This window comes from Engystomops pustulosus, chromosome 2 (genome assembly GCF_040894005.1).
Source record: "Engystomops pustulosus chromosome 2, aEngPut4.maternal, whole genome shotgun sequence".
NCBI lineage: Eukaryota > Metazoa > Chordata > Amphibia > Anura > Leptodactylidae > Engystomops > Engystomops pustulosus.
Genome location: NC_092412.1, coordinates 248,566,851 through 248,593,323, shown reverse-complemented (window position 1 = coordinate 248,593,323; position 26,473 = coordinate 248,566,851). Strand labels below are relative to the sequence as shown.

General features: G+C 43.1%; 1 protein-coding gene across 2 annotated transcripts in view; it reads left to right on the top strand.

Annotated features, from left to right (window-relative positions):
- ERG (ETS transcription factor ERG) overlaps positions 1-26,473 on the top strand; it is a 177,358-nt gene that overhangs the window by 63,155 nt on the left and 87,730 nt on the right. For both annotated transcript variants that reach the window (XM_072138766.1, XM_072138765.1), the window contains exon 2: positions 5,142-5,230. In XM_072138766.1, the coding sequence (XP_071994867.1) occupies positions 5,192-5,230 (39 nt within the window). In that variant the 5' untranslated portion in view covers positions 5,142-5,191. The remainder of the gene's footprint in view (positions 1-5,141; positions 5,231-26,473) is intronic.

Sequence of the window (26,473 nt, the reverse complement as noted above, 5' to 3'; positions counted from 1 at the left end):
TCACAATAGGTGGAAATAAAGGGGATCCTATCTTCTTTGTTTTTCGGTTGTGTGGGCAATAGTAGTTCTTCCCTACTTTTCCTCTCCAACCTTTGTTTATTGTCAAGAAGTACCCTGTTGGGATAGCCCCTCTGTTTAAACTTAGACAACATAGATGTGGTGTTTTTCTGGAGTTTGTCATCATCACTGGCTATTCGTTTGACCCTATAGAGTTGACTGAGGGGGAGAGAATTGACCATGGGGCGTGGGTGGTTACTGTCAAAACGTAAAATGGTGTTTCTATCTGTCGGTTTGTAAAAAACATCTGTGGTGAGGCCTTGTTGCGTGTTCTCAATGAGTACGTCTAAGAATTGTAGGTTCTCTTGTGATTGAACCATGGTGAATTTGATATCACTGTCCACTGTGTTGAGATATTCATGAAAATCAGTCAGTTGTTTTAAGTCACCAGTCCATAGGAGGAAGACATCGTCTATGTATCGCCACCACCCCATGACATGTTGGAAGTGGTGGGACACATAGACGAAGTCCTCCTCAAGTGTAGTCATGACTATGTTTGCGTATGTGGGGGCCATATTGACCCCCATGGCCATGCCCTTGAGTTGCACATAGAAGTCACTGCCAAATAAAAAGTAGTTATTGAATAATATCAGTCTAATCCAGAATGAAAAGAATCTCAGATTGTTTAAAGCTGGATCTAAGTAATTGTTTTTCCACACATTTGAGACCCATATCGTGATTGATAGAAGTATACAATGATACTACGTCGAAGGAAACAAGGGTCAGTTGTGTCGGGTCAATTGGTTGTATCTGTTTCAATTTACACAAAAAATCTGTAGTGTCCCATATGTAAGATTGTCCCCTAGTGGATAAATCCCTCAAAGCCTGATCAAGAAAGATGGCAATGTTTGATGTAATGGATCCCCTGCCGGACACAATCGGTCTCCCCGGGGGTTGTTCCAGACTCTTGTGTATCTTGGGGAGGGTATATATAATGGGGGTACGTGGGTGTGTGCCCGTCAGGAACTTGTGCGTATTCTCACTGATGGTCCCTACAGCCACAGCTGTATCCAAAATCTGTGAAATACGACGTCCCAATTCAAACTTGGGGTCAATTGGGATAGATAGATATGAGATAGATGATAGATAGATAGATAGATAGATAGATAGATAGATATGAGATAGATAGATAGATAGATAGATAGATAGATATGAGATAGATAGATAGATAGATAGATAGATAGATAGATATGAGATAGACATGAGATAGATAGATAGATATGAGATAGATATGAGATAGATAGATATGAGATAGATAGATATGAGATAGATAGATAGATAGATAGATAGATAGATAGATAGATAGAAGATAGATAGATAGATAGATAGATATGAGATAGATGATAGATATGAGATAGATAGGAGATAGATATGAGATAGATAGATAGATAGATAGATAGATAGATAGATAGATATGAGATAGATAGATATGAGATAGATGGATAGATAGATAGGAGATAGATAGATAGATAGATAGATAGATAGATAGATAGATAGATAGATAGATATGAGATAGATAGGAGATAGATAGATATGAGATAGATAGGTAGATGATAGATAGATAGATATGAGATAGATATGAGATAGATAGATAGATAGATAGATATGAGATAGATAGATATGAGATAGATAGATAGATGATAATATGAGATAGATAGATATGAGATAGATAGGAGATAGATAGATATGAGATAGATAGATAGATAGATAGGAGATAGATGGATAGATAGATAGATATGAGATAGATAGATATGAGATAGATAGATGGATAGATGATAATATGAGATAAATAGATATGCACAGTCAAATACATTCCTGGATAAAGTGTTTTTTCTGTGTAAACCTTTCCCTGTACGGTCATGTGATGTAACGTTGTAGTTGCTCAGCAAGAACAAGACCCTGTATTGTTACGGAGGTGGAGGCGGCAGCCATTGCCAAGAATATCAACTGACCCGGTTTTATTTGGTACAGCTGGCACCCAAGAGGAATGGGCAGAGATCATTACCATATGAGCCATTGACTAATGCCTATTAATAGGTGACATGGTGGTCCGCGCTGGACGTTGTATTAGGGACCGACTCACAAGTATGGGAACAGGGGAGAAGCCTACTGATCAGAGTAAATGTTTAAGACTTTTTTGTTCTACAGCATCTATATAACAAAAATCCTGCAGTATTGCAGTTCTCACTCTTACCACTAGGGGAGACAGAGGGGGTGGCACGGTAGCTGAGTGAGTAGCACCTCTGCCTTGCAGCACTGGAGTCCTGAGTTCGAATCCCATCCAGGTCAACATCTGCAATGAGTTTGTATGTTCTCTCCATGTCTGCGTGGGTTTCCTCCTGGTCTTCCAGTTTCCTCCCACACTCCAAAACATACTGTTAGGTTGTTTAGATTGTGAGCCCCATGGGGACAGGGACCAATTTGTCATGATTTGTGCAGCACTGGGTAATCTGTGTGCGCTATATATAAATAAAGAATTATTACTATTATTATTATTACATATCCAGTTTTCTATAGCACACTGCTTTGCTGTGCAGACTTGGACAATTTAGCAGAGTCATCTCATTATCATTAGTTGCCTGGGTGAGATAGCTACAGTCCCCAACCCCTGCTACAGTATTGCAGGGGACTTACATCAAGCAGGAAAGTCGCAGTATATACACAAACAAGACTTTTTATACCAAAAAAACAAAAAAGAACACATGAAGCTATAGTTGGTTAAGTGGCAAATAAGACTCTGTTTGCAGCTTCCCTTTAATACCAGGGTCTAAGGGGAGGAGCTATACACTACAAAAAAAAAATAGTATGATACTATAACGTATGTAAACTATATAAAACTCACACTGCTACGCTTTGTTGTGTAGACTGGGACATCATAAGCAGGGTCATCTGAGATTCATGCAGCTCTATTGCATTATTACACTATAATACAGTATTCCCTAATGTGCGTCTATTTGTGCTTATTTTGGCGCACTTAGTAGATTGCACCTTTTTATTGTAAAGTTTTCACTGGATTGATCACAAATATGAGAGGAGTTTTTGGCGCCCAAAGATGTCCGCAAACTGTGCAAATTTGGCGCGATCATGGACGTGCGACTTTTTGGCCACAAAAGCACAAAGCTGATTTTTGATTAGTCTAAAGTTGCAGTATGTAAGCCACAATCGCAATCTTGCTGTCATTCATCCCAGAGCGAGGATGATGGATGGGGGAATATGTAAAAAAAAAGTAACAAAACAAGATAAAAGCTTTACATAAAAACTCTGTGTTTAATAGGGGAACAGGGGGTTATAGACCAATTTCCAGGACAATGGGGGCAACATTTGGAATTAATAGACACAAAACTAATTTTAAAAAATTTGTTTTAGAGAATCTACTGTATTTTTCGGACTATAAGGCGCACCGGATTATAAGGCGCACCATCAATAAATGCCTGATAAAACGTTTAGGTTCATGTATAAGGAGCACCGGATTATAAGCATGAATGACCAGCAGGTGGCAGACCTGTGCACAGCTCAAGGGAGCTGTTCTCTGTAAGTACAATTCTTATATAAGGCGCACTGGACTATAAGGCGCACCTTTGATTTCTGAGAAATTTTTTGTGTGCCTTATAGTCTGAAAAATACAGTAATTCAGATCTGCTCATCTCTAGTTGTGTCATAATTATCTGATAAATAGGATCCCTAGAGTGGAAAAACTGAACTTTGCTGTGTCACCTATGGTCAAGTAGAGCGTAAACCTTCCTCTATCCATTGGATCCCATGGATGTAGATATTACAAAAAAAATTTTAACCTGAAAATCTAATTAACTGCAAAAAGAATTTTTGTCAAAAATCTTCACAAACAATTCAACAATTGTTAAAAAATAGGGATATGATAAAGCTATGGCAGTGGGAATCGATGAAAAATTATGGAAAAATTGTGGCAAAAAGCTGAAATATTGATGTGTCCTGGAGGATGGATACAGATTGTATCATTAAAGGGAAGAGCTAGAGGCAAGATTTTACATTTTCTAGGTGTTAAGCGAGAATCGGGTGTCATACTGCCGGGATAATAATAATGGAGACCATCAGGCTAGAACGTGGGTGTAAGGAAGGACACACCTTCCCTAAATGACCCTATAATCTCACCGTATATATTCTGTGCGGTACATTCTATACTGCGAGCCAAAGTGAACACATTTAGAATATGATACGCTATATATACAGGCAAAGATAGATGGAACGCTCAGATATCTTTGGACATTCTTTGAAATATTTTTGAATATTTTTTTAAGTTTGAGACCTGTAATTCTTAAAGGTTCCCAGAGAAAATTATAGGGTTGTTCCTTGTATCATCATAGTTTCATAGTTTATACGGCTGAAAAAAGACACTTGTCCCTCAAGTCCGACCAAGGAAGGGAAGGGATTGGATGAGGAAGGGATTTAGGGGAAACAATTCTATATAACATAACCATCAATGTTATTTAGGTGTAAAAAGGCATCTAGACCCTTCTTGAAGCTCTCTGCTGTCCCTGCTGTGACCAGCGCCTGAGCTCGGCTATTCCACAGATTGACAGTTCTCATAGTAAAAAACCCTGTCGCCTCTAGTGATTAAACCTTGTTTTCTCCAGACGGAGACAGTGCCCCCTCGTCTTTTGATTTGATTTAATCTTAAACAACTTACCACCGTATTTTTTGTATGGACCATTCATATATTTATATACATTAATCGTGTCCCCTCATAGTCGTCTCTTTTCCAGACTAAATAAATCAAGTTGTTTTAATCTTTCCTCATAACTGAGACTCTCCATAAACCCTTATCGTCTTTGTGGTTCAACATCCTACTGGAAAGGATCTCTGGGAGGAGCATTGATAGGATTCTTAGCCAATCAGGAATGAGGACAATTGCTAATTGGTTGAGAGCAGCTGGATGACAGGAAATGGTTCACAATGCTCCTCCTCCTGAGTTATTTTCAGCTGAATGCTAAGAAATATTGTACGACCCAAAAATGGAGGTTCTGGTGACTGTTTATTAGTGTGAGACAAACACAGACGTAAAAATATACCAAAAAAATTGATATTCAATGTTTTGCCTCTCTTCACAGCGACACCTTTAACCGAATGTATGGTGTGAGAAGCAGACTTCAGTAAGGACATGATTCAGACTGTTCCAGATCCATCAGCTCACATCAAAGTAAGTGATAATATTATAATATGATGTAGCATTGGGGCCCTTGGAAAATGGGGCCAAAGCTTTTTTGTTTTCATCCTGTTGGTGGCATCTGAAGATTTGTTGACACGCGATAAATGGAGACTTTTCCTACTTTTCCGACAAAATCCTACTGGGTCACTAATAATCTCCATTATTATTGTTCTCTGTTATCAGCCACTACAGGCGGAGTGAAGCGTTTGGCCATCATGGAAGAAATTTTATTTCATGTCTGTAATGTTTACAATTTTCCGAAAATTTTTATGAATCTTATGATCTTTAACTTAAAGGGATTGTCTAAGATTCTAGGATTCTGTCTTCTCAAAACAGTGCTACACTTTCTTACAGGTTGTTCATAGAATTGAAACTAAGCCTCATGGCTCTAAGCTGGAAAAATCGACACAACTAATTTGTTGGTCTGGTGCTATGTTGTGATTTGTTGACCTAAGTGATTCATATAATTCTTGGGAATTTCTGCAGATTAAAGTGTTTTACCTGTTATTGTGACATATTCAATGCCTCTTAACTTCCATTGAGAGGAATATGTTTGGATGTTTGCGATTTTTTTAAGCTTAAGAAATGTAGAACTATCTAATATTTGATTAACATGGAGCTGATTGGCTATACAGATGTATTGGCTAAAGATTGTGCTGAGACTTCCTGCTGCGGGAGGGGAAAGGAAAAGCTGCATCATTTATACTATGATTTATTGATATATATATATATATATATATATATATAAACAAACTAAACTGGAATATTTTATATAAAGCTGCCACCACAGAAGTTTCCATGTAAGATTTATCAATTCTGAAAAAGCAGGCAATATTTTTGATACATTTCACAGAATCTTTTAAAGGGGGTCTACTAGCTCTTAAATTACCTCCGTGGGACACATTTATGAGTTTTTTATATGTTAATTTCCTGTTTCCTAATGCTTTTTCACCTTAAAGAAACATTAAGTTCTGTAGATATACAAATGAGCTTCTCAGTGCAATGGGGGCGGAGCCTCATCTAAGTTTTACTACTTCTATGACTTTTTTGAGTAAGAGGTAGTGATCCCTAGTACTGACCTGTGTAGATAGAAAAAAATAGGTGCACCCATAGATAAGGCCCTGCCCCTGGTGCACAGAGAATCTCATTTGCATAATATATAAACACTATTTTCTCTAACATGATAGGTCTCTGATAATCAAGAAAGGTAAATCTGGAAAGCTTATAAAACGCCCTACACAATGCTGTGTATTTTTCTGGTGTGTTTTGGCAGCCGATGAACTTCCTTTAAGGGTGAATCTCTATATATTATAGAAAATGAGACGTTTGTGTGTAGGGTAGACATGTCATGCCAATCCTTAAAGATCTGATAATCTGGCATCCTTAGGACCAGACACGCCATGACTGTATATGGAGATGAGCCGCATTCCTTACTGTTCCAGATTACATTTTATCCCTTAAGAATTTGCCGGAGCAAGGTATAAGCAGATAGAAGCTCGGGGCAGCGCCGACCCCAAGTATCTGGAAGTGATTTCAGTCACATCTGTAGTAAGTCCTAAAATCCGTCACAGATAGACTTGTATCTTCTCATCCAAATACAAACATCCCGGCAATGTGATACAGATGGGGGCGGCACATGTGTACACTGTGCTAATGTCAAGGTGAAATATACTGGACTGTTCTCTTAAATGGTCAATTCGGTTAATATCGAATTAAAGGTCAAAACTTTGTCCCTAAGGGTTTTACCAGAGATAAAATTTTTAATTATAATGTCTTTTTAAATAGAAAAAAAAGATTCACCAGGAAGTATGGTAGGGACAGTAGGTCATGGGTGCACTGTGCCACCGGATTGGTTTAGTCGGGGTGTTATTTGAGTGACCCAGAAATCTGAGTAATAATTTCAGCAGGATCCTAAGGCTGTTGACACGGGGGTCAGGTAGGGAGTAGTCACAGATGTGTCTGGGCAGGCAGACGCTGATTATAAGCCAAAGGTCAGGGTGGAGAGTTCAATGTCAGGTGAAGCTGGGGTCATCACTAATAATCACAGTGGTATGAAATAGATCGGGTCAGGACAAAGGAATCAAACAATGCCTGTTAGGTACCACAATGCTCAGGCACCTTAATGTGTGGGAGGGAAACTTTTATAACCAGGGCCAGGCAACGTTTGGGTTTCGAAAAATATCTTAAAGCGGTTATCTATGCGCGTCCTCCCACCGGGGCCTGATCTTTTGGTGTGGGGCAGCTGGATGCCCCTGGTACCTGAGTGGCTGGCTGGAGCATAGCCTACTGCTAGTCGGGTCACGGGTAGCTTGGTCCAGATGAACAGGCCTCTTCCACACCAAGGAGGGCCCGCTAGGGGATGCAAGAATGGGAGGCCCATGATGGTACACACAACCAGGGATAACAAAGGTTATGAACACAAAAACTTACATAAAACTTACTCTTTATTCAGAGACTCTAAAAGAGCAATGGGTAACAGGCTGAGGTAATAGGTCCATTCTGCCAAGGTGGTTGGATGCAGTCTGGATGTAGCTCACAGCCCTGGCCCTATGGCTTGGGGCTAGAGGATAAGGTCAGCTGCTTGGGCAGCAAATGAAAGCAGGTTCTGTGGAGAGGCAGAGCTGCAGTCCTGATGGAGGGGAAGCCCTCCCAGGGGAGACAGCAGTAGCAGGCCGCTAGTCACTGCAGACCTAGGGATGTGCACTGCTTTGCAGGAACTTCTGAACTCTGGAAGTCCAAACAGAGGGAATATTGATAACCTCCTACTCTGAGGGGAATTCCAGGCTTCTAACCAATAACTGACCTCAATACATTAGATACATTATGATGTCAACATTAGAAACATTGACCTTTCCTTCACACACATGGGGATAACAGCTGCAATTCTAGAAATAAGCAGTAGATGGAGGAAAATATTAAGGAATAAATATGCTGACTATAGAATTCATCACCTAGATTGGTATAATAGGGTCCACCATACTCTACTAGATTCGTAGAGATCAAATAAAGTGTAAAGGTTTGTAAGGTCCCATCCAACGGGTCATTACATCTTTATAAAGCAAAAAGTTTAGTGTTGGCAAGAAATGGGGCCATTTGCATCACATGATAGAGCCAATCACAAACCCTGGTATATTGGGGGTCTCTGATTTAGAAAAGCCATTTCCATAGTATAATGTATCAAAAAGTGACTATGGAAATAGAAGTGACCTCTGATCAGGATCTGGCGGACCTGTCTTGTCCTGCATTGCACAGAAACCATAGAGGAATTAATTATACCATGTAATACTTCATCTCTCCTGTGGGGGTGCTGTAGGGAAATTCAATAGTTAGTTTATTCAGAGAAAACCTTGCCACCTGATCATAAGCATCGAATTGTTCTTTTAGGGGTTACACAACAACTAAAGGAAACCAAAATAACGTGTTTTACCAGAAATCTAAATCTTTTTTGGGTAAAGTAACGTCAGGTTGCTGTGGCACTGCCCCAGACAAGACCCAGGCACCGCAGCTGTGCCATAGCCGCCCATGTGCCAAGCTGTAGGAACGTGCCTGGAGGCCGCAGCGTAGTTACTGGCTCCGTGGCGGGTTCGGTGACCTCCTTCTTTGCACGTTCCTTATTGGAGAACAGATAATATTTGGATAAGAAGGGTAGAAAGTGAAAACCCAGTCACGTCTGTAACTCTAGAAGTCCAGCAAAATACCGGCACCTGCAAACCTCTGGGCCGGCGGTATTTTCGCTCACAGTTCTGCATGATTATCATATCACTCGGAGAGGTTTGGTTTGGAACGAGTTGCAGAACTTTTTCGCGAGACGACCCAGTGCTTCCAGATTAATGGATTTTCTTGGAGTCAAGCTTTTCCAGGAAGGGCCCGGAGCCAGGGGCCAAGTTATTTGTGTTTGTTTACAACGCGGCGATGCCAACGCTGCAAAAAGAAATGCCGGTGCCGTATCGTTTTTCTAACCTGCTGGCAGGCAACGTCTAGTCCCACGCTGCAGATTGATGGGGAAATATTTAAGTATTCCCCCCGTAGAGGCTGGATATAGGACACTTCCTTTGATATGGAAATAACATCTTTGAAGGATTTGGTTTTATTTGCAGCAGACAGAGATTTTGTTTGGAATAAGCCGAACTATATTACAGCGAAAGTGGGAATCAAGAGAAGGCAACTTACTACAGGAGACTTCTAATATGTCATCCGAGAGCCCAAACATAGCGTGATGGTGCAGTCACTGTGTACATAAATTACATTACTTATCCTGTACTGATCCTGAGTTACATCCTGTATTATACCCCAGAGCTGCACTCACTATTCTGCTGCTGGTGCAGTCACTGTGTACATACATGACATTACTTATCCTGTACTGATCCTGAGTTACATCCTGTATTATACCCCAGAGCTGCACTCACTATTCTGCTGCTGGTGCAGTCACTGTGTACATACATGACATTACTTATCTTGTACTGATCCTGAGTTACATCCTGTATTATACCCCAGAGCTGCACTCACTATTCTGCTGCTGGTGCAGTCACTGTGTACATACATGACATTACTTATCCTGTACTGATCCTGAGTTACATCCTGTATTATACCCCAGAGCTGCACTCACTATTCTGCTGCTGGTGCAGTCACTGTGTACATACATGACATTACTTATCCTGTACTGATCCTGAGTTACATCCTGTATTATACTCCAGAGCTGCACTCACTATTCTGCTGCTGGTGCAGTCACTTTGTACATACATGACATTACTTATCCTGTACTGATCCTGAGTTACATCCTGTATTATACTCCAGAGCTGCACTCACTATTCTGCTGGTGCAGTCACTGTGTACATACATGACATTACTTATCCTGTACTGATCCTGAGTTACATCCTGTATTATACCCCAGAGCTGAACTCACTATTCTGCTGGTGCAGTCACTGTGTACATACATGACATTACTTATCTTGTACTGATCCTGAGTTACATCCTGTATTATACCCCAGAGCTGCACTCACTATTCTGCTGCTGGTGCAGTCACTGTGTACATAAATTACATTACTTATCCTGTACTGATCCTGAGTTACATCCTGTATTATACCCCAGAGCTGCACTCACTATTCTGCTGCTGGTGCAGTCACTGTGTACATACATGACATTACTTATCCTGTACTGATCCTGAGTTACATCCTGTATTATACCCCAGAGCTGCACTCACTATTCTGCTGCTGGTGCAGTCACTGTGTACATACATGACATTACTTATCTTGTACTGATCCTGAGTTACATCCTGTATTATACCCCAGAGCTGCACTCACTATTCTGCTGGTGCAGTCACTGTGTACATACATGACATTACTTATCCTGTACTGATCCTGAGTTACATCCTGTATTATACTCCAGAGCTGCACTCACTATTCTGCTGCTGGTGCAGTCACTGTGTACATACATGACATTACTTATCCTGTACTGATCCTGAGTTACATCCTGTATTATACTCCAGAGCTGCACTCACTATTCTGCTGGTGGTGCAGTCACTGTGTACATACATGACATTATTTATTCTGTACTGATCCTGAGTTACACAAATGTGTCTAGTCCTATGAGAGCCTAATTTCCCTTTAAGTTTTTTTGGGGATAATATACCTTACACTTCAAGGGATTGTGAATAACCTTCCATCTTGGTGTTCGGGGCTGTTCTTCCAGATGACTATTTTGTCTGAGACTTTCTCTTCTTCATAATTCTGGATCTGCGCCTGATTATGTAGAAATATGCAGCCGGCGAGGAGCAGCTCTTACTTTTTAATACTATCTTTGTCCAAGTGCATTGGAAGTCGGCTACGCTCGCATAGTTCACCTCCAGAAGTCGCTCTGCACAAATATACAAGGTCTCTGGTTACGTCTTCAGCTCCTCACAAGTCGGGCGCAGAAATCGTCATATTTGAAAGGAGCATCTGTTATTTTTCAGACCCAAAAAATCTGGACTAACTTAAAACAAAGCGAGAAGAAAAGATCTGGATGAGACTTTTAGCCAAAGTATTTGCTTAGCGCGAAAAGAAAGTGTGAAATTAGTTCAATCCCAGCAATTTCCTGTGAACTCCGCTCAGAAGTTCACGTAACGTTATTGTAATGATTTGACTTCTCGTGGAAGCTGCTTCCATCGCTGGCGGTTACTTTCACCAAATCTGTGAAAAGTTTCTAAAAATAAATCTTTTTTTTTAAATGAGCAAAAAGTAAATGGATCTATATAGTGCCAGGATACTACTGATATGTACAACCCACATAATACTGCCATATAGTGCCAGGATACTACTGATATGTACAACCCACATAAAACTGCCATATAGTGCCAGGATACTACTGATATATACAATCCACATAATACCGCCATATAGTGCCAGGATACTACTGATATGTACAACCCACATAATACTGCCATATAGTCCCAGGATACTACTGATATGTACAACCCACATAATACTGCCATATAGTGCCAGGATACTACTGATATGTACAACCCACATAAAACTGCCATATAGTGCCAGGATACTACTGACATGTACAATCCACATAATACTGCCATATAGTGCCAGGATACTACTGACATGTACAATCCACATAATACTGCCATATAGTGCCAGGATACTACTGATATGTACAATCCACATAATACTGCCATATAGTCAGTGGATACTACTGATATGTACAGCCCACATAATACCGCAATATAGTTCCAGGATACTACTGATATGTACAACTCACCTAATACTACCATATAGTGCCAGAAAACTACTGATATCTACATCCCACATAATACCGCCATATAGTCACAGGATACTACTGATATGTACAACCCACATAATACCGCCATATGGTCCCAGGAAACTACTGATATGTACAACTCACCTAATACCGCCATTAAGTGCCAGGATACTACTGATATGTGCAACCCACATAATACCACCATATAGTCAGTGGATACTACTGATATGTACAACCCACATAATTCTGCCATATAGTCCAGGATACTACTGACATGTACAATCCACATAATACTGCCATATAGTCCAAGGATACTACTGATTTGTACAGCCCACATAATACCGCCATATAGTTCCAGGATACTACTGATTTGTACAGCCCACATAATACCGCCATATAGTCCTAGGATACTACTGATCTGTACAACTCACCTAATACTACCATATAGTGCCAGAAAACTACTGATATCTACATCCCACATAATACCGCCATATAGTCACAGGATACTACTGATATGTACAACCCACATAATTCTGCCATATAGTCCAGGATACTACTGATATATACAATCCACATACTACTGCCATATAGTGCCAGGGTACTACTGATATGTACAACCCACATAAAACTGCCATATAGTGCCAGGATACTACTGACATGTACAATCCACATAATACTGCCATATAGTCCAAGGATACTACTGATTTGTACAGCCCACATAATACCGCCATATAGTTCCAGGATACTACTGATATGTACAGCCCACATAATACCGCCATATAGTCCTAGGATACTACTGATCTGTACAACTCACCTAATACTACCATATAGTGCCAGAAAACTACTGATATCTACATCCCACATAATACCGCCATATAGTCACAGGATACTACTGATATGTACAACCCACATAATACCGCCATATGGTCCCAGGAAACTACTGATATGTACAACTCACCTAATACTGCCATTAAGTGCCAGGATACTATTGATATGTGCAACCCACATAATACCACCATATAGTCAGTGGATACTACTGACAGTGTCGGACTGGCCCACCAGAGTACCAGAGGATCCTCCGGCGGGCCCCCAGAGGTGCATCAGAAAACAACATAATTTGAAGGCTGCTAGAGTATATTTCCTGAGGGATAATGAAGAGGGGGCCCCCAGATTGATTTTCTCTCTCGGGCCTAAGGAAACCCAGTCCGACACTGACTACTGATACATACACCTCACATAATACCGCCATATAGTGCCAGGATACTACTGATATACGGCCGTATATATGTCCCCCATACGGTCGTGCGAATATAGCCTGAGTGTCACCACTAAAAATGAAATAATACTTCCTCACAGAACCCACCTAACATCACCATATAATACTCAGATACTACAACCCACATAATGCCGCCATAAAGTGTCTATAGTATACATATAATACTTCCCCATAGACCTCACGTTGCCATACAATACTGGATACTGGTTTGGGCCTCTGGAGGCTTGGTCTGGGGTCTAATTTAATTGAGGCATTTGTGAATTTTAGTGTCTGGTCTGAGGTCTTATTAACTTAAGGAATGGACTAGGATCTGATGAATTTTTAGGTCTTGTCTTGGTTCACTGGTCATAACCCACTGATTCCTGGACTGGGACACCCACATTGGGGTGTGAACTAGCAAGCGTCACCCTCCTTCTCCACTGGAACATGGCTGAATCTCCTGGGACTGTCTGAGATGGACCTGTCTGAGATGGACCTGTCTGAGATGGACCTGTCTGAGATGGACCTGTCTGAGATGGACCTGTCTGAGAAGGACCTGTCTGAGATGGACCTGTCTGAGATGGACCTGTCTGAGATGGACCTGTCTGAGATGGACCTGTCTGAGAAGGACCTGTCTGAGATGGACCTGTCTGAGAAGGACCTGTCTGAGATGGACCTGTCTGAGATGGACCTGCCTGAGATGGACCTGCCTGAGATGGACCTGCCTGAGATGGACCTGCCTGAGATGGACCTGTCTGAGATGGACCTGTCTGAGATGGACCTGTCTGAGAAGGACCTGTCTGAGATGGACCTGTCTGAGATGGACCTGTCTGAGATGGACCTGTCTGAGATGGACCTGTCTGAGAAGGACCTGCCTGAGATGGACCTCTCTGAGATGGACCTGTCTGAGATGGACCTGCCTGAGATGGACCTGCCTGAGATGGACCTGCCTGAGATGGACCTGCCTGAGATGGACCTCTCTGAGATGGACCTGTCTGAGATGGACCTGTCTGAGATGGACCTGCCTGAGATGGACCTGCCTGAGATGGACCTGCCTGAGATGGACCTGCCTGAGATGGACCTGCCTGAGATGGACCTGTCTGAGATGGACCTGTCTGAGAAGGACCTGTCTGAGATGGACCTGCCTGAGATGGACCTGCCTGAGATGAACCTGCCTGAGATGGACCTGCCTGAGATGGACCTGCCTGAGATGGACCTGTCTGAGAAGGACCTGTCTGAGATGGACCTGCCTGAGATGGACCTGCCTGAGATGGACCTGCCTGAGATGGACCTGCCTGAGATGGACCTGTCTGAGAAGGACCTGTCTGAGATGGACCTGTCTGAGATGGACCTGTCTGAGATGGACCTGTCTGAGATGGACCTGTCTGAGAAGGACCTGTCTGAGATGGACCTGTCTGAGAAGGACCTGTCTGAGATGGACCTGTCTGAGATGGACCTGCCTGAGATGGACCTGCCTGAGATGGACTTGCCTGAGATGGACCTGCCTGAGATGGACCTGCCTGAGATGGACCTGCCTGAGATGGACCTGTCTGAGATGGACCTGCCTGAGATGGACCTGCCTGAGATGGACCTGCCTGAGAAGGACCTGTCTGAGATGGACCTGTCTGAGATGGACCTGTCTGAGATGGACCTGTCTGAGATGGACCTGTCTGAGAAGGACCTGTCTGAGATGGACCTGTCTGAGAAGGACCTGTCTGAGATGGACCTGTCTGAGATGGACCTGCCTGAGATGGACCTGCCTGAGATGGACCTGCCTGAGATGGACCTGCCTGAGATGGACCTGCCTGAGATGGACCTGTCTGAGATGGACCTGCCTGAGATGGACCTGTCTGAGATGGACCTGTCCTGGAAGTCCTCACACACTCGTCCAGTAGACTGTTACTTGTGTTATTCCAAATCCTGCATGGGGGCGACTCAGCTGGAAGGGGTGGCCCGAATTTTCACCTTCAACATTTTCCGAAAGAAAAGGGGTCTCAGGTCAGTATATAATTTCATAATCTCATAATATTGGTTATCCCTTAGTTTTCATTGAAGATGATAGAGGTTGGGAGGCCACAGAATGAGGAGGATGGAGGCCGGGAGGTCACAGTATGAGGAGGATGGAGAACAGGAGGTCACAGTATGAGGAGGATGGAGAACAGGAGGCCACAGTATAAGGAGGATGGAGAACAGGAGGCCACAGTATGATGAGGATGGAGAACAGGAGGTCACAGTATGAGGAGGATGGAGAACAGGAGGTCTCAGTATGAGGAGGATGGAGGACAGGAGGTCAAAATTTGAGGAGGGTGGAGGACAGGAGGCCACAGTATGAGGAGGATGGAGGCCGGGAGGTCACGGAATGAGGAGGATGGAGAACAGGAGGTCACAGTATGAGGAGGATGGAGAACAGGAGGCCACAGTATAAGGAGGATGGAGAACAGGAGGCCACAGTATGATGAGGATGGAGAACAGGAGGTCACAGTATGAGGAGGATGGAGAACAGGAGGTCTCAGTATGAGGAGGATGGAGGACAGGAGGTCAAAATTTGAGGAGGGTGGAGGACAGGAGGCCACAGTATGAGGAGGATGGAGAACAGGAGGCCACAGTATGAGGAGGATGGAGAACAGGAGGCCACAGTATGAGGAGGATGGAGAACAGGAGGCCACAGTATGAGGAGGATGGAGAACAGGAGGTCACAGTATGAGGAGGATGGGGCACAGGAGGCCACAATATGAGGAGGATGGAGAACAGGAGGTCTCAGTATGAGGAGGATGGGGGACAGGAGGCCACAGTATGAGGAGGATGGAGAACAGGAGGCCACAGTATGAGGAGGATGGAGAACAGGAGGCAACAGTATGAGGAGGATGGAGGACAGGAGGCCACAGAATGAGGGTGATGTAGGACAGGAGGCCACATTATGAGTAGGCTGGAGGACAGGAGGCCACAGAATGAAGAGGATGGAGAACAGGAGGCCACAATATGAGGGTGATGGATGACAGGAGGCCACAATATAAGGGTGATGGAGGACCGGGGGCCACAGTATGAGGGTGATGGAGGCTGGGAGGTCACAGTATGAGGAGGATGGAGGACAGGAGGCCACAGAATGAGGGTGATGGAGGAAAGGAGGCCACAGTATGAGGAGGATGGAGGACAGGAGGCCACAGTATGAGGGTGATGGAGGCCGGGAGGCCACAGAATGAGGGTGATGGAGGCCGGGAGGTCACAGTATGAGGAGGATGGAGAACAGGAGGCCACAGTATGAGGAGGATGGAGAACAGGAGGCAACAGTATGAGGAGGATGGAGGACAGGAGGCCACAGAATGAGGGTGATGTAGGACAGGAGGCCACATTATGAGTAGGCTGGAGGACAGGAGGCCACAGAATGAAGAGGATGGAGAACAGGAGGCCACAATATGAGGGTGATGGATGACAGGAGGCCACAATATAAGGGTGATGGAGGACCGGGGGCCACAGTATGAGGGTGATGGAGGCTGGGAGGTCACAGTATGAGGAGGATGGAGGACAGGAGGCCACAGAATGAGGGTGATGGAGGAAAGGAGGCCACAGTATGAGGAGGATGGAGGACAGGAGGCCACAGTATGAGGGTGATGGAGGCCGGGAGGCCACAGAATGAGGGTGATGGAGGCCGGGAGGCCACAGTATGAGGAGGATGGAGGACAGGAGGCCACAGTATGAGGGTGATGGAGGCCGGGAGGCCACAGAATGAGGGTGATGGAGGCCGGGAGGTCACAGTATGAGGAGGATGGAGGACAGGAGGCCACAGAATGAGGGTGAAGGAGGACAGGGGGCTACAGTATGAGAAAGATAGAGGACAGGATAAAATTAAAGAGCGGGTATTGCATTAGGGGTTATTATATGGGTCCATAGAGGGGTTGGCCGCAGTAAAGGGCCTTATACTATGTGGGGGCCATTAGGGTTGATACTTTACTATGCTGGTGGGTGGGGCAACGTACAGTCAATGGGCGTGGTTTAGGGGACCACCCATAAGTTGAGAGGTCCGGTTATCCTGAGCTTTCTTTGATGATTTTGACTTCAAGGAGTGAGAGCAGCCATATTGGTTTTCCCCGATCCTGCTTTGAAGGTTTTATGTGTTATCTCACATTCACGTAACGCGATCCAGCTCATGATAAGACCTTAGATTTACTCACCATTGAGATCAAGAAGCAGCAGAGGCTTTCAATCAGTAGTCAGTGTGCAGCAGATGTGGCTGTAGCGTCCAGGATTTTATTAGTGGGGTCACTTACTTATTCCCAGACTGACAGCGCTGACAGGAGGACGCCCTGGAGAAGAGATGATGACAGCCGGATTCCTCAGCAGCAGTCACTTATCATACTGCACTAGATTACATCTAGGATTATAACAATGGATGGGATTTCCAGTAGTAGTGGTAGTATCTGTAGCCGGGAAAGCTGGGTGACCACCACTTTTATTAACACCCAGCTTTACTAGACTGGCGACAGGTCTTTCCATGTCAAGTCCCCTAGTTCAATATAAGTGATATAAGTGCACAGAATTGTTACCCATCATATAGTGATATATCCTATAGCGCTGTGTAACATCCGTACACAGCCCAACCCCCGCTGCCAGGTTATATGTGGTATTATACTCCATTCACTTCAGTGTAGCAGAGATGTAATACTAGGTACAACCCATGGACAGGTTCTACATACAGAACGAACAGCAAGCCATGAGAAAGATAGGAAGGAAGGATTTTAAAAGAAAGGAATGGAAAGAGAAAGGAAAGTGGGAAATCTGGAAGAAAAAAAAAGAAAGGGATGAAAGAAGGGAGGAACGGGGAAGAGAGGGAGGAAGAGAAATACGGATGAAGGGAAGAAGAGGAATTGGAAGGGGGAAGAGAGGGAAGGATGAAGGGAAGAAGAGGGAGTGGAAGGGGGAAGAGAGGGAAGGATGAAGAGAAGAAGAGGGAGTGGAAGGGAGAAGAGAGGGAAGGATGAAGGGAAGAAGAGGGAGTGGAAGGGGGAAGAGAGGGAAGGATGAAGGGAAGAAGAGGGAGTGGAAGGGAGAAGAGAGGGAAGGATGAAGGGAAGAAGATGGAGTGGAAGGGGGAAGAGAGGGAAGGATGAAGGGAAGAAGAGGGAGTGGAAGGGGGAAGAGAGGGAAGGATGAAGGGAAGAAGAGGGAGTGGAAGGGGGAAGAGAGGGAAGGATGAAGGGAAGAAGATGGAGTGGAAGGGAGAAGAGAGGGAAGGATGAAGGGAAGAAGAGGGAGTGGAAGGGGGAAGAGAGGGAAGGATGAAGGGAATGAGAGGGAGTGGAAGGGGGAAGAGAGGGAAGGATGAAGGGAAGAAGAGGGAGTGGAAGGGGGAAGAGAGGGAAGGATGAAGGGAAGAAGATGGAGTGGAAGGGGGAAGAGAGGGAAGGATGAAGGGAAGAAGAGGGAGTGGAAGGGGGAAGAGAGGGAAGGATGAAGGGAATGAGAGGGAGTGGAAGGGGGAAGAGAGGGAAGGATGAAGGGAAGAAGAGGGAGTGGAAGGGGGAAGAGAGGGAAGGATGAAGGGAAGAAGATGGAGTGGAAGGGAGAAGAGAGGGAAGGATGAAGGGAAGAAGAGGGAGTGGAAGGGAGAAGAGAGGGAAGGATGAAGGGAAGAAGAGGGATTGGAAGGGGGGAAGAGGGGAAGGAAGAGAAGGAGGAAGATGTGAAGAAAGGGAAGGAGAAATGGATGAAGAGGTGATGGAAGGAAAGGAAGTGGAGGAAAGGGAGGAAGAGGAGAAGGAAGAAGTGAAGAAAGGGAACAAGTAAGGGTCAAAGAGGTGATGGAAGGAAGGGAAGTGTGGGGGGGGGAGGAAGAAAGAGGGGAAGGAAGGTAGTTAGGAAGCAAGAAGAGACGTATTAAAGGAGGACGAGATTAAAGAAAGGAAAAAGAAATTTAGAGAAAAGTGAGAATAAAAGAAAGATGGTGGGAGGGAAGAAAGGAAGAAACAAAGAAAAGGAAAGCAAGGCATGGAAAAAGGCAACCATCAGGATCTGCGGCACCGGACTCAGATAAATATGGTGATTAATGGTGGTGCTTCACTAATTTGATGTTGATGGCCCCATGGATAGATCATCGTTACGCTGAAATCTTCTGGATCTGGATCTAGAACTCCCCAATTACGGCCGTAGATTCAGGGACATAGAGAGTCCCACTGGTGGAAAATGAGCAGCATGTCCACTGCTCATTGATTCTGCACCACCAGACTTGTCCAGATGTTTTACTGGATTTCATAAGATTGTGCAGTCTTGAATGTTGAGTGTCTTGGTCTCCGTCCAAAGTAAAGAAAACTAAGAGTAAAGGCGTGTGGACAGCATCTGACTTCCACCCACAAAAATATCCTATGAAACAATAGCTGCTCTAATCTGAGGGCATAAAGATGGAGCAATGACAGATGTCGGACTTCTCTGCACTTCTTCATCTTTATCTCAAGATCCTGCACCCCAGATGTTACAGTATGACCAGGCCCCGAGGAGAGATTTAACCAAAAAGTTATCACTAGAGACACTCGTAAAAATTATAAAGTAACTCGTTCCGAGCTGAGGCCGTCATCAATAGAGACATTTCTGAAATGCACAAAGATCTTGGCTTTACTTTTATGGCCGAGGATCGACGTTTACCGGTACTTCATGGTCACCAATAAAACGGGTATTTTTAGCGACTTGGCCTTTCTGCCTTACAACACTGACAACCATCCCACGTGAATGAGCCATCTGCGTCTGAGTGCAGGCAGGGGCCTGGAGGAGAAGCGTTTCCATGAAGTTTTTAACTCTCCAAAATTTCAGCACTTTGCAAGTGGAAAATAGAACAGATGAGACATTACTCATAGTCAATGCGCTACGCTGGAACTTTCTTTCCAGGACAAATGATCCCGGCCTCGCTGTAAAGAAAAAAAATATTAAAGTGGACGCTCTATATTTTGTTGTGTTCGGATTGAAAGAACTTTGGGGTGAGAATATCTCAACACCAGATCATGGCAACTACATGTATGGACAAATGTATTGGACTCCTTATACATTACACCTATGCAATATCTAAACTTACAGGCATTAAAATGGAGTTGGCCCCCACTTTGTGTGGTCAGACATTGAAGTTTATTGTGAGGGCCACACCTTGAAATCTCTTTACTGAATGGGGTTGAGTTTAGGGCTGTCCGGGACAATCAAGTTCTACCACCCCTTCCCCAACTACCACATCCCTTTTTTGACCACTCCAAAATATATCACGCTCCTTCTAAATTGCCGTTACTGACCATGTCAAACCATTTCATACTGCAACACTTTCTTCTTAAAGGGAACCTGTCGCCAGGAGACCCATTTTTAGCACTCCCCCAGTCCCCACAGAGCATAGTACATACACTAACAAAGTGTTTTTGTATAAAAAATAGGTTTTACAGAAAAAAAAAGATATGTTATATTGTACCTTTCATTAGCATCTGCTGTGTGACTAAGCACTCATCCCCTGGAAAGGAGCAGTTTCCCCCCACCCTTGGGAAACAGCTTCTCCATGTGTCCTTTTCAAATATATGAAAACACCCATCACTTGGCTTAGCGACGCCCCCTGCTGCTCTACAGCCAATCCTGAGTGAGGGGGGTTATTCATATATTTGAAAAGGACACATGGAGGAGCTGTTTCCCAAGGGTGGGGAGGGGGAAACTGCTCCTTTCCAGCCCCTCCCAGGGGGCAACTGCCTAGTCACACAGCAGATGCCAAAGAAAGGTACAATATAACATTTTTTTTTTTCCGGTAAACCTATTTTTTATACAAAAACACTTTGGCAGTGTGTGTACTATGCTCTGTGGGGACTGGGGGAGTGCTAAAAATGGCTCTCCTGGTGACAGGTTCCCTTTAACATGCCTTTTGACCTAACCTAAATACATTTCTCCTTATTGACCTCACCAAACCACATTTCCCCTAACATACCGTTATTGACCACACCAAACCAAAACACTTTCTTCTTAACATGCCTTTCAACCAAGCCAAACCTAACCACGTTCCCCCTAACATGCCTTGTTGACCTCACCAAACCACATCTAACCTACCATTATTGACCATAGAAACCACCCCAGACTCCCCCTACCATGGCTTTACTCACCACACCAAACTGGTCCACAATCCCACTAACATGTCCCTATTGACCACGCCAATCTATACATCACTTCCAAAAACATACCTTTGTACCAAATCCGACAAATACACACTACACCAATCATGACTCTATTGACCACATCATGCAGGAACAGAGTATTAACTAAAACTGTTTCACAAAGTTGGAATCATCATCCAAAACTACTTCCTACGAATCTTGAACCATTCCATTGCATCTTCTTCACCAACCATTTTACTGTAGGTAACTATGTTTCTAGTCAATACATGTCAAGGTCTACTTCAACATCAGGCATCGCATGGAGGTACAGGACGGGACAACATATAGCTCAGGACCACTCATAATGGTTTTGTGCGCAAGGTCTAACACTCGCCAACTCAACCGTCGTAAAGGGTAACAAATCCTTTTCCAGATTTAGGGGCCTAGAAATACTGATACATTTCCCTTCATGAGTGTTGATGCAGAACCAATAAAGCAAATAAAGACACAAACCGTAAAATATATATGGAAAATGTGAGGCAATGTATGCAGCCAAGAGGTGTAAAAGGTGATATATTGAATTTGGCCGGGGCCCTGTGTAAGTTTGTCTAAGTGCTCGTTCTTACATTAGAGTTCCCTTCGGTGCTCGAGGCTTTGGGTGGAAACATTTCGAGGCATTCACCATAAAATCTCTTCTAATCACTTTACAAACAGTTCGATCTTCAGTCTGCATATATGTTTGTTCGGGCTTAGAGAGTGTTTAAGGGGCAGTCAGACATATGCTCAATAAATATTTCAAGCCACTGCAAATAAAAACTGCATCTTCTTGGAAGAAGGTTTTCAAATAACCACGGAAACTGTAACGAAAAATCAAGATGGTTATAAAGAAAATTCATGAACTAAAACATTTGACATGAAATTTTAGGATGACAAAATTTTATAAATTTTTCCAGCTTAGCAACTTTTTGTTGTTCTAATTTTTTTAAATTAAATTGACAGATGGGTGTTACTAGGGGTGTGTCTAACACACTTTTAGGGGAGGTGCACATGGCTGAGTTCACGGCAGGAACCTTGTTCCTTTATTATACTGACCTCCGCCCCGCATGGCTGAAGTGAGAAGTTGATTTCAGTTATGTTGTAACACTGTCCAATATGAGCTAACAGTATTGCACTAGTTAGAGACACGCCCCTTTTCCCGGGGAGAATGGGGGTTCGGTAACACCCATTTGTCAATGTATTCAGAAATGTAACCATTTGAAGCTCATTAAAGGGGATGTCTAAGTACCCATAATTTATTGTTATGACTAGAGATGAGTGGACCCAACTTTCAAGTTCGGTTTTGGCGTTTGGGTTTAGCCGCAAGACCCAGATGGATGATTGGCAGCCAAACAGCCAATCCGGCAAATGAACGCCCCTAGCAACTAACCATGGCTATGATTGGTCAGGGGAATACTAGTAATGACTAGTTGTTAGAGGCATCCATTTACTGAATTTGAAGGTCATTAAAGGGGATGTCTAAGTACCCATAATTTATTGTTATGACTAGAGATGAGTAGACCCAACTTTCAAGATCAGGTTTGGCGTTTGGGTTCAGCCGCCGGACCCAGACGGATGATTGGCAGCCAAACAACCAATACGGCAAATGAACGCCCCTAGCAACTACCCATGGCTATCTATGATTGGCCAGGGATATCCTTGTAATAACTAGTTGTTAGAGGCATCCATTTGCCGAATTTTCTGTTCAGACACCCGAACCCAAAAGCCGAATCCAAACTTGAACGTCGGGTCCGATCATCTATACTTATGACTTGTCAATCAAACAATATCAAAAACACAAAATTGCAAGAAACGTTTACATCTCTTTGGAATATTGTTTACTTCTTGTATGACTTCTTTGCATAGAACTTTGTGTTGTACAGTTGTCCTTTCGTAGCATAGTGTTCCTGCTTAATAGCTGAATAGAGTAAGTTGACGAATGGGTATGCAGTGCCCAGGTTAGGGCTGGCTCTAGACTTATGTTGGTCCATCAGGCAACGTTTGGGTGTCACCACGTGTCGCTTCTCTCCAGAAGAAATTCAGATGCAAAGCATAAGGCTGACTTCTACAGTCTCCTCCCTGGCAGAAGAAGGGTTCTACACTGAGGAAAGGCCTGGGCTAGCTGTTTCTCCGAAGGCTGGTACCCTGGTCACAGGCTAGGAGCCCAGGGTCTATGGCAGAGTAATCCTATCTCAGCTTATTCTTCAGGTTGCTCAGGTAGACTGACAGTCTTCTGCTCCAAGTTGTGTTTCCTAACTGCAAGACATTAGGGACAAGGATTGTTCTCCTTATATACCTTCTACCAGGGAGGAGCGGTTACATTTCAGCACAAAAACAATGGCATAGCGTTATTCCATAGACTTACATTAAGTCCTCATAATTTTGTATTGCAGCAAGTTTCTAAAGTGTAAACAACTTTCCAGACATCACCTGTCATTCTAAAGGTCAGGCTGTTCTGGTAAACAAGTCTGCCTTTCTTCTGCAACACAATCTTTACTATAGCTGGAAAATTACTGGCTTCTCTTTAGTTAGAGATACCCAGTCATAAAAGTCTCTTAATGTTCATTAACCCTTTCTACTAATCTATACAGATACAGTAATAATAAACAGAATGTATATAACAAAACACTATAGATTAATGCAAGTTAAACCCTTCATATAAAATAAAGTAAGGAGTGCTGAGTTTGCATAGTGGAAATATTCAAATGTGCAAAGTTCAATACTCCTGTGTTAGAGGGTACTACAGGTACAACAAGATTGGTATGTGTTCCCCTGTAAAAGGTACAAACATCGAAAATTAAGTGGACCTCAACATTTGGGAGCTTATTGTAGGAGAAGAACAAGCAGTTTGAGGACCACCCCTCAGCTGCCAGGATTTGCTGGCTGCCACTATAGGACATATTTCTATTTTAGGACGCCTCTCTTCTCAGAAATAGGGTAAAGCAACCAAAATAAAGTCATTTTGCTTTCTTATTTTAGCTCTAACCTTAAAACACTTTTGTGACTATGTAATGATGTCGTTTTTCCACCTCATTTCCCAGATGAATTCAAAAAAACCTCATTGGCGAGTAACATTACTCCATCTCTGTTTAAAGTTTTCCATTGATAATCCTGACGCCCAAAGCTAAACACTAAAGAGCGTGTGACAAGTTTAGAACCAGTGAGCCGGGACAGCTGGGGTCGGGTCCCAAAATCAAACAAAATCAAGAACAAGCTTATCGGCCAGTGCTCAACTTTACTTGATCTTACAAATGTTTTTCTTCACCTGTAGGGAGACCTATTTTGTGCTTCTGTTCTACTCATCCCACCAGACGTAAAACAGGAAGTTGCAACTATGGTCGGCCATTTTGAACTCCATTATATCCATTATATCTCCTAATATTTCAATGCTGAATTGTAAACTAAAGTGGTTTCTCCCAAGAAAAGTCCCGAAAAGAACCTGGTTATGTTTTTTTTGGTAGACTTGTATACACTATTTCCTTTTGAGGTCCAATTGCATGGGACTGGTGCCTGACTCTGTTCCATCAATATTCACCGGACTGGTGAATGTAACTCCCATCATACCTCTGTCTACTCTGCACCTACTTACTATGGAAAGCACAAGTATAAATGTAGGACCATCCACATGATGGCCCACATGGATCCTAAAGCCTTACATGTAAATTGTCCCCTTGGCTCTATCCCTTGTGACTAATAGTTAGGACCACCTGTTGGGACAACAAAGGACCCCCCAACCTTCTCTCCGCCTCCTGCATCCAGCCATTGGATGAACATGCAGGTGGATCTCTATGGAAAGACATAAATGGAGACGTGAGACCCTAAGGCTCATGTCTTCAAGAAATTTAGGCCAAACTATTTCTTGGGGTGGTCGAATATTTTTGTACATTGACTAAATATTAGTCAGCGGCTGATATCAGCTCTTCAACATCTCCGGCTTTCTAATTTTAGAAAATAAGAAAATTTGTCTTCACATTTGTGGTCTGCTGTAGTCAATTGTATTTCGGAAGCAGGAAACACATTCATGGAGAAAACTCGCCCTCATGGAATGTAAACCGACCACCAAAGTGGAATTTTAACCTCTTTGCTTTGGTTTTTTGGGGTTGGACACATTCTCTACATATTGTTTTTATTTAAATGGACAAAAGAATTTAGATTTTTGCCCCAAATGATTTGGAGTCATGTAATGGGGAGGCACAATGTGAATTGTAATGGGGGCACTTTATCAAATAACGAGAAAGGCACTAAATCAGTTTAAACATGGAGTCACGGTAAGAATTTTAATGGGGGGCATTATATGAATTTTAATGGGGGGGCATTTTATGAATTATAATGGGGGCATTTTGTGAATTTTAATGGGGGCATTATATGAATTTTAATGGGGGGCATTTTATGAATTTTAATGGGGGGCATTACATGAATTTTAATGGGGGGCATTTTATGAATTTTAATGGGGGGGAATTATATGAATTTTAATGGGGGTGTTATATGAATTTTAATGGGGGGCATTATATGAATTTTTATGGGGGGGCATTATATGAATTTTTATGGGGGGCATTATATGAATTTTTATGGGGGGGCATTATATGAATTTTAATGGGGGTGTTATATGAATTTTAATGAGGACATTATATGAATTTTAATGGGGGGCATTTTGTGAATTTTAATGGGGGGGCATTATATGAATTTTTATGGGGGGGCATTATATGAATTTTTATGGGGGTGTTATATGAATTTTAATGGGAGGCATTATATGAATTTAAATGGAGGACATTATATGAATTTTAATGGGGGACATTTTATGAATTTTAATAGGGGAATTAGTGTTTTTAATGTCAGAAATGATAAAAAATTTCAATGAACAAAAGAAACTAAATGTATTTTAGTAAATGCGATGGAGACATTCAGTCATAATGAATATGGGGACAGCACTATAACATAATTAATTCAGGAGGGAGATGCCCAACATAATAATAACTTAAGTCACTGTTTGTATTGTAATTAATTCCAGAATTGGGAGGGGGGGAAATTAATATCTTTGTCTATTATTAATGTTGGCAGCACTTTTGAATGCAGTGTAGGGTAAAATACCTAACATTTGCA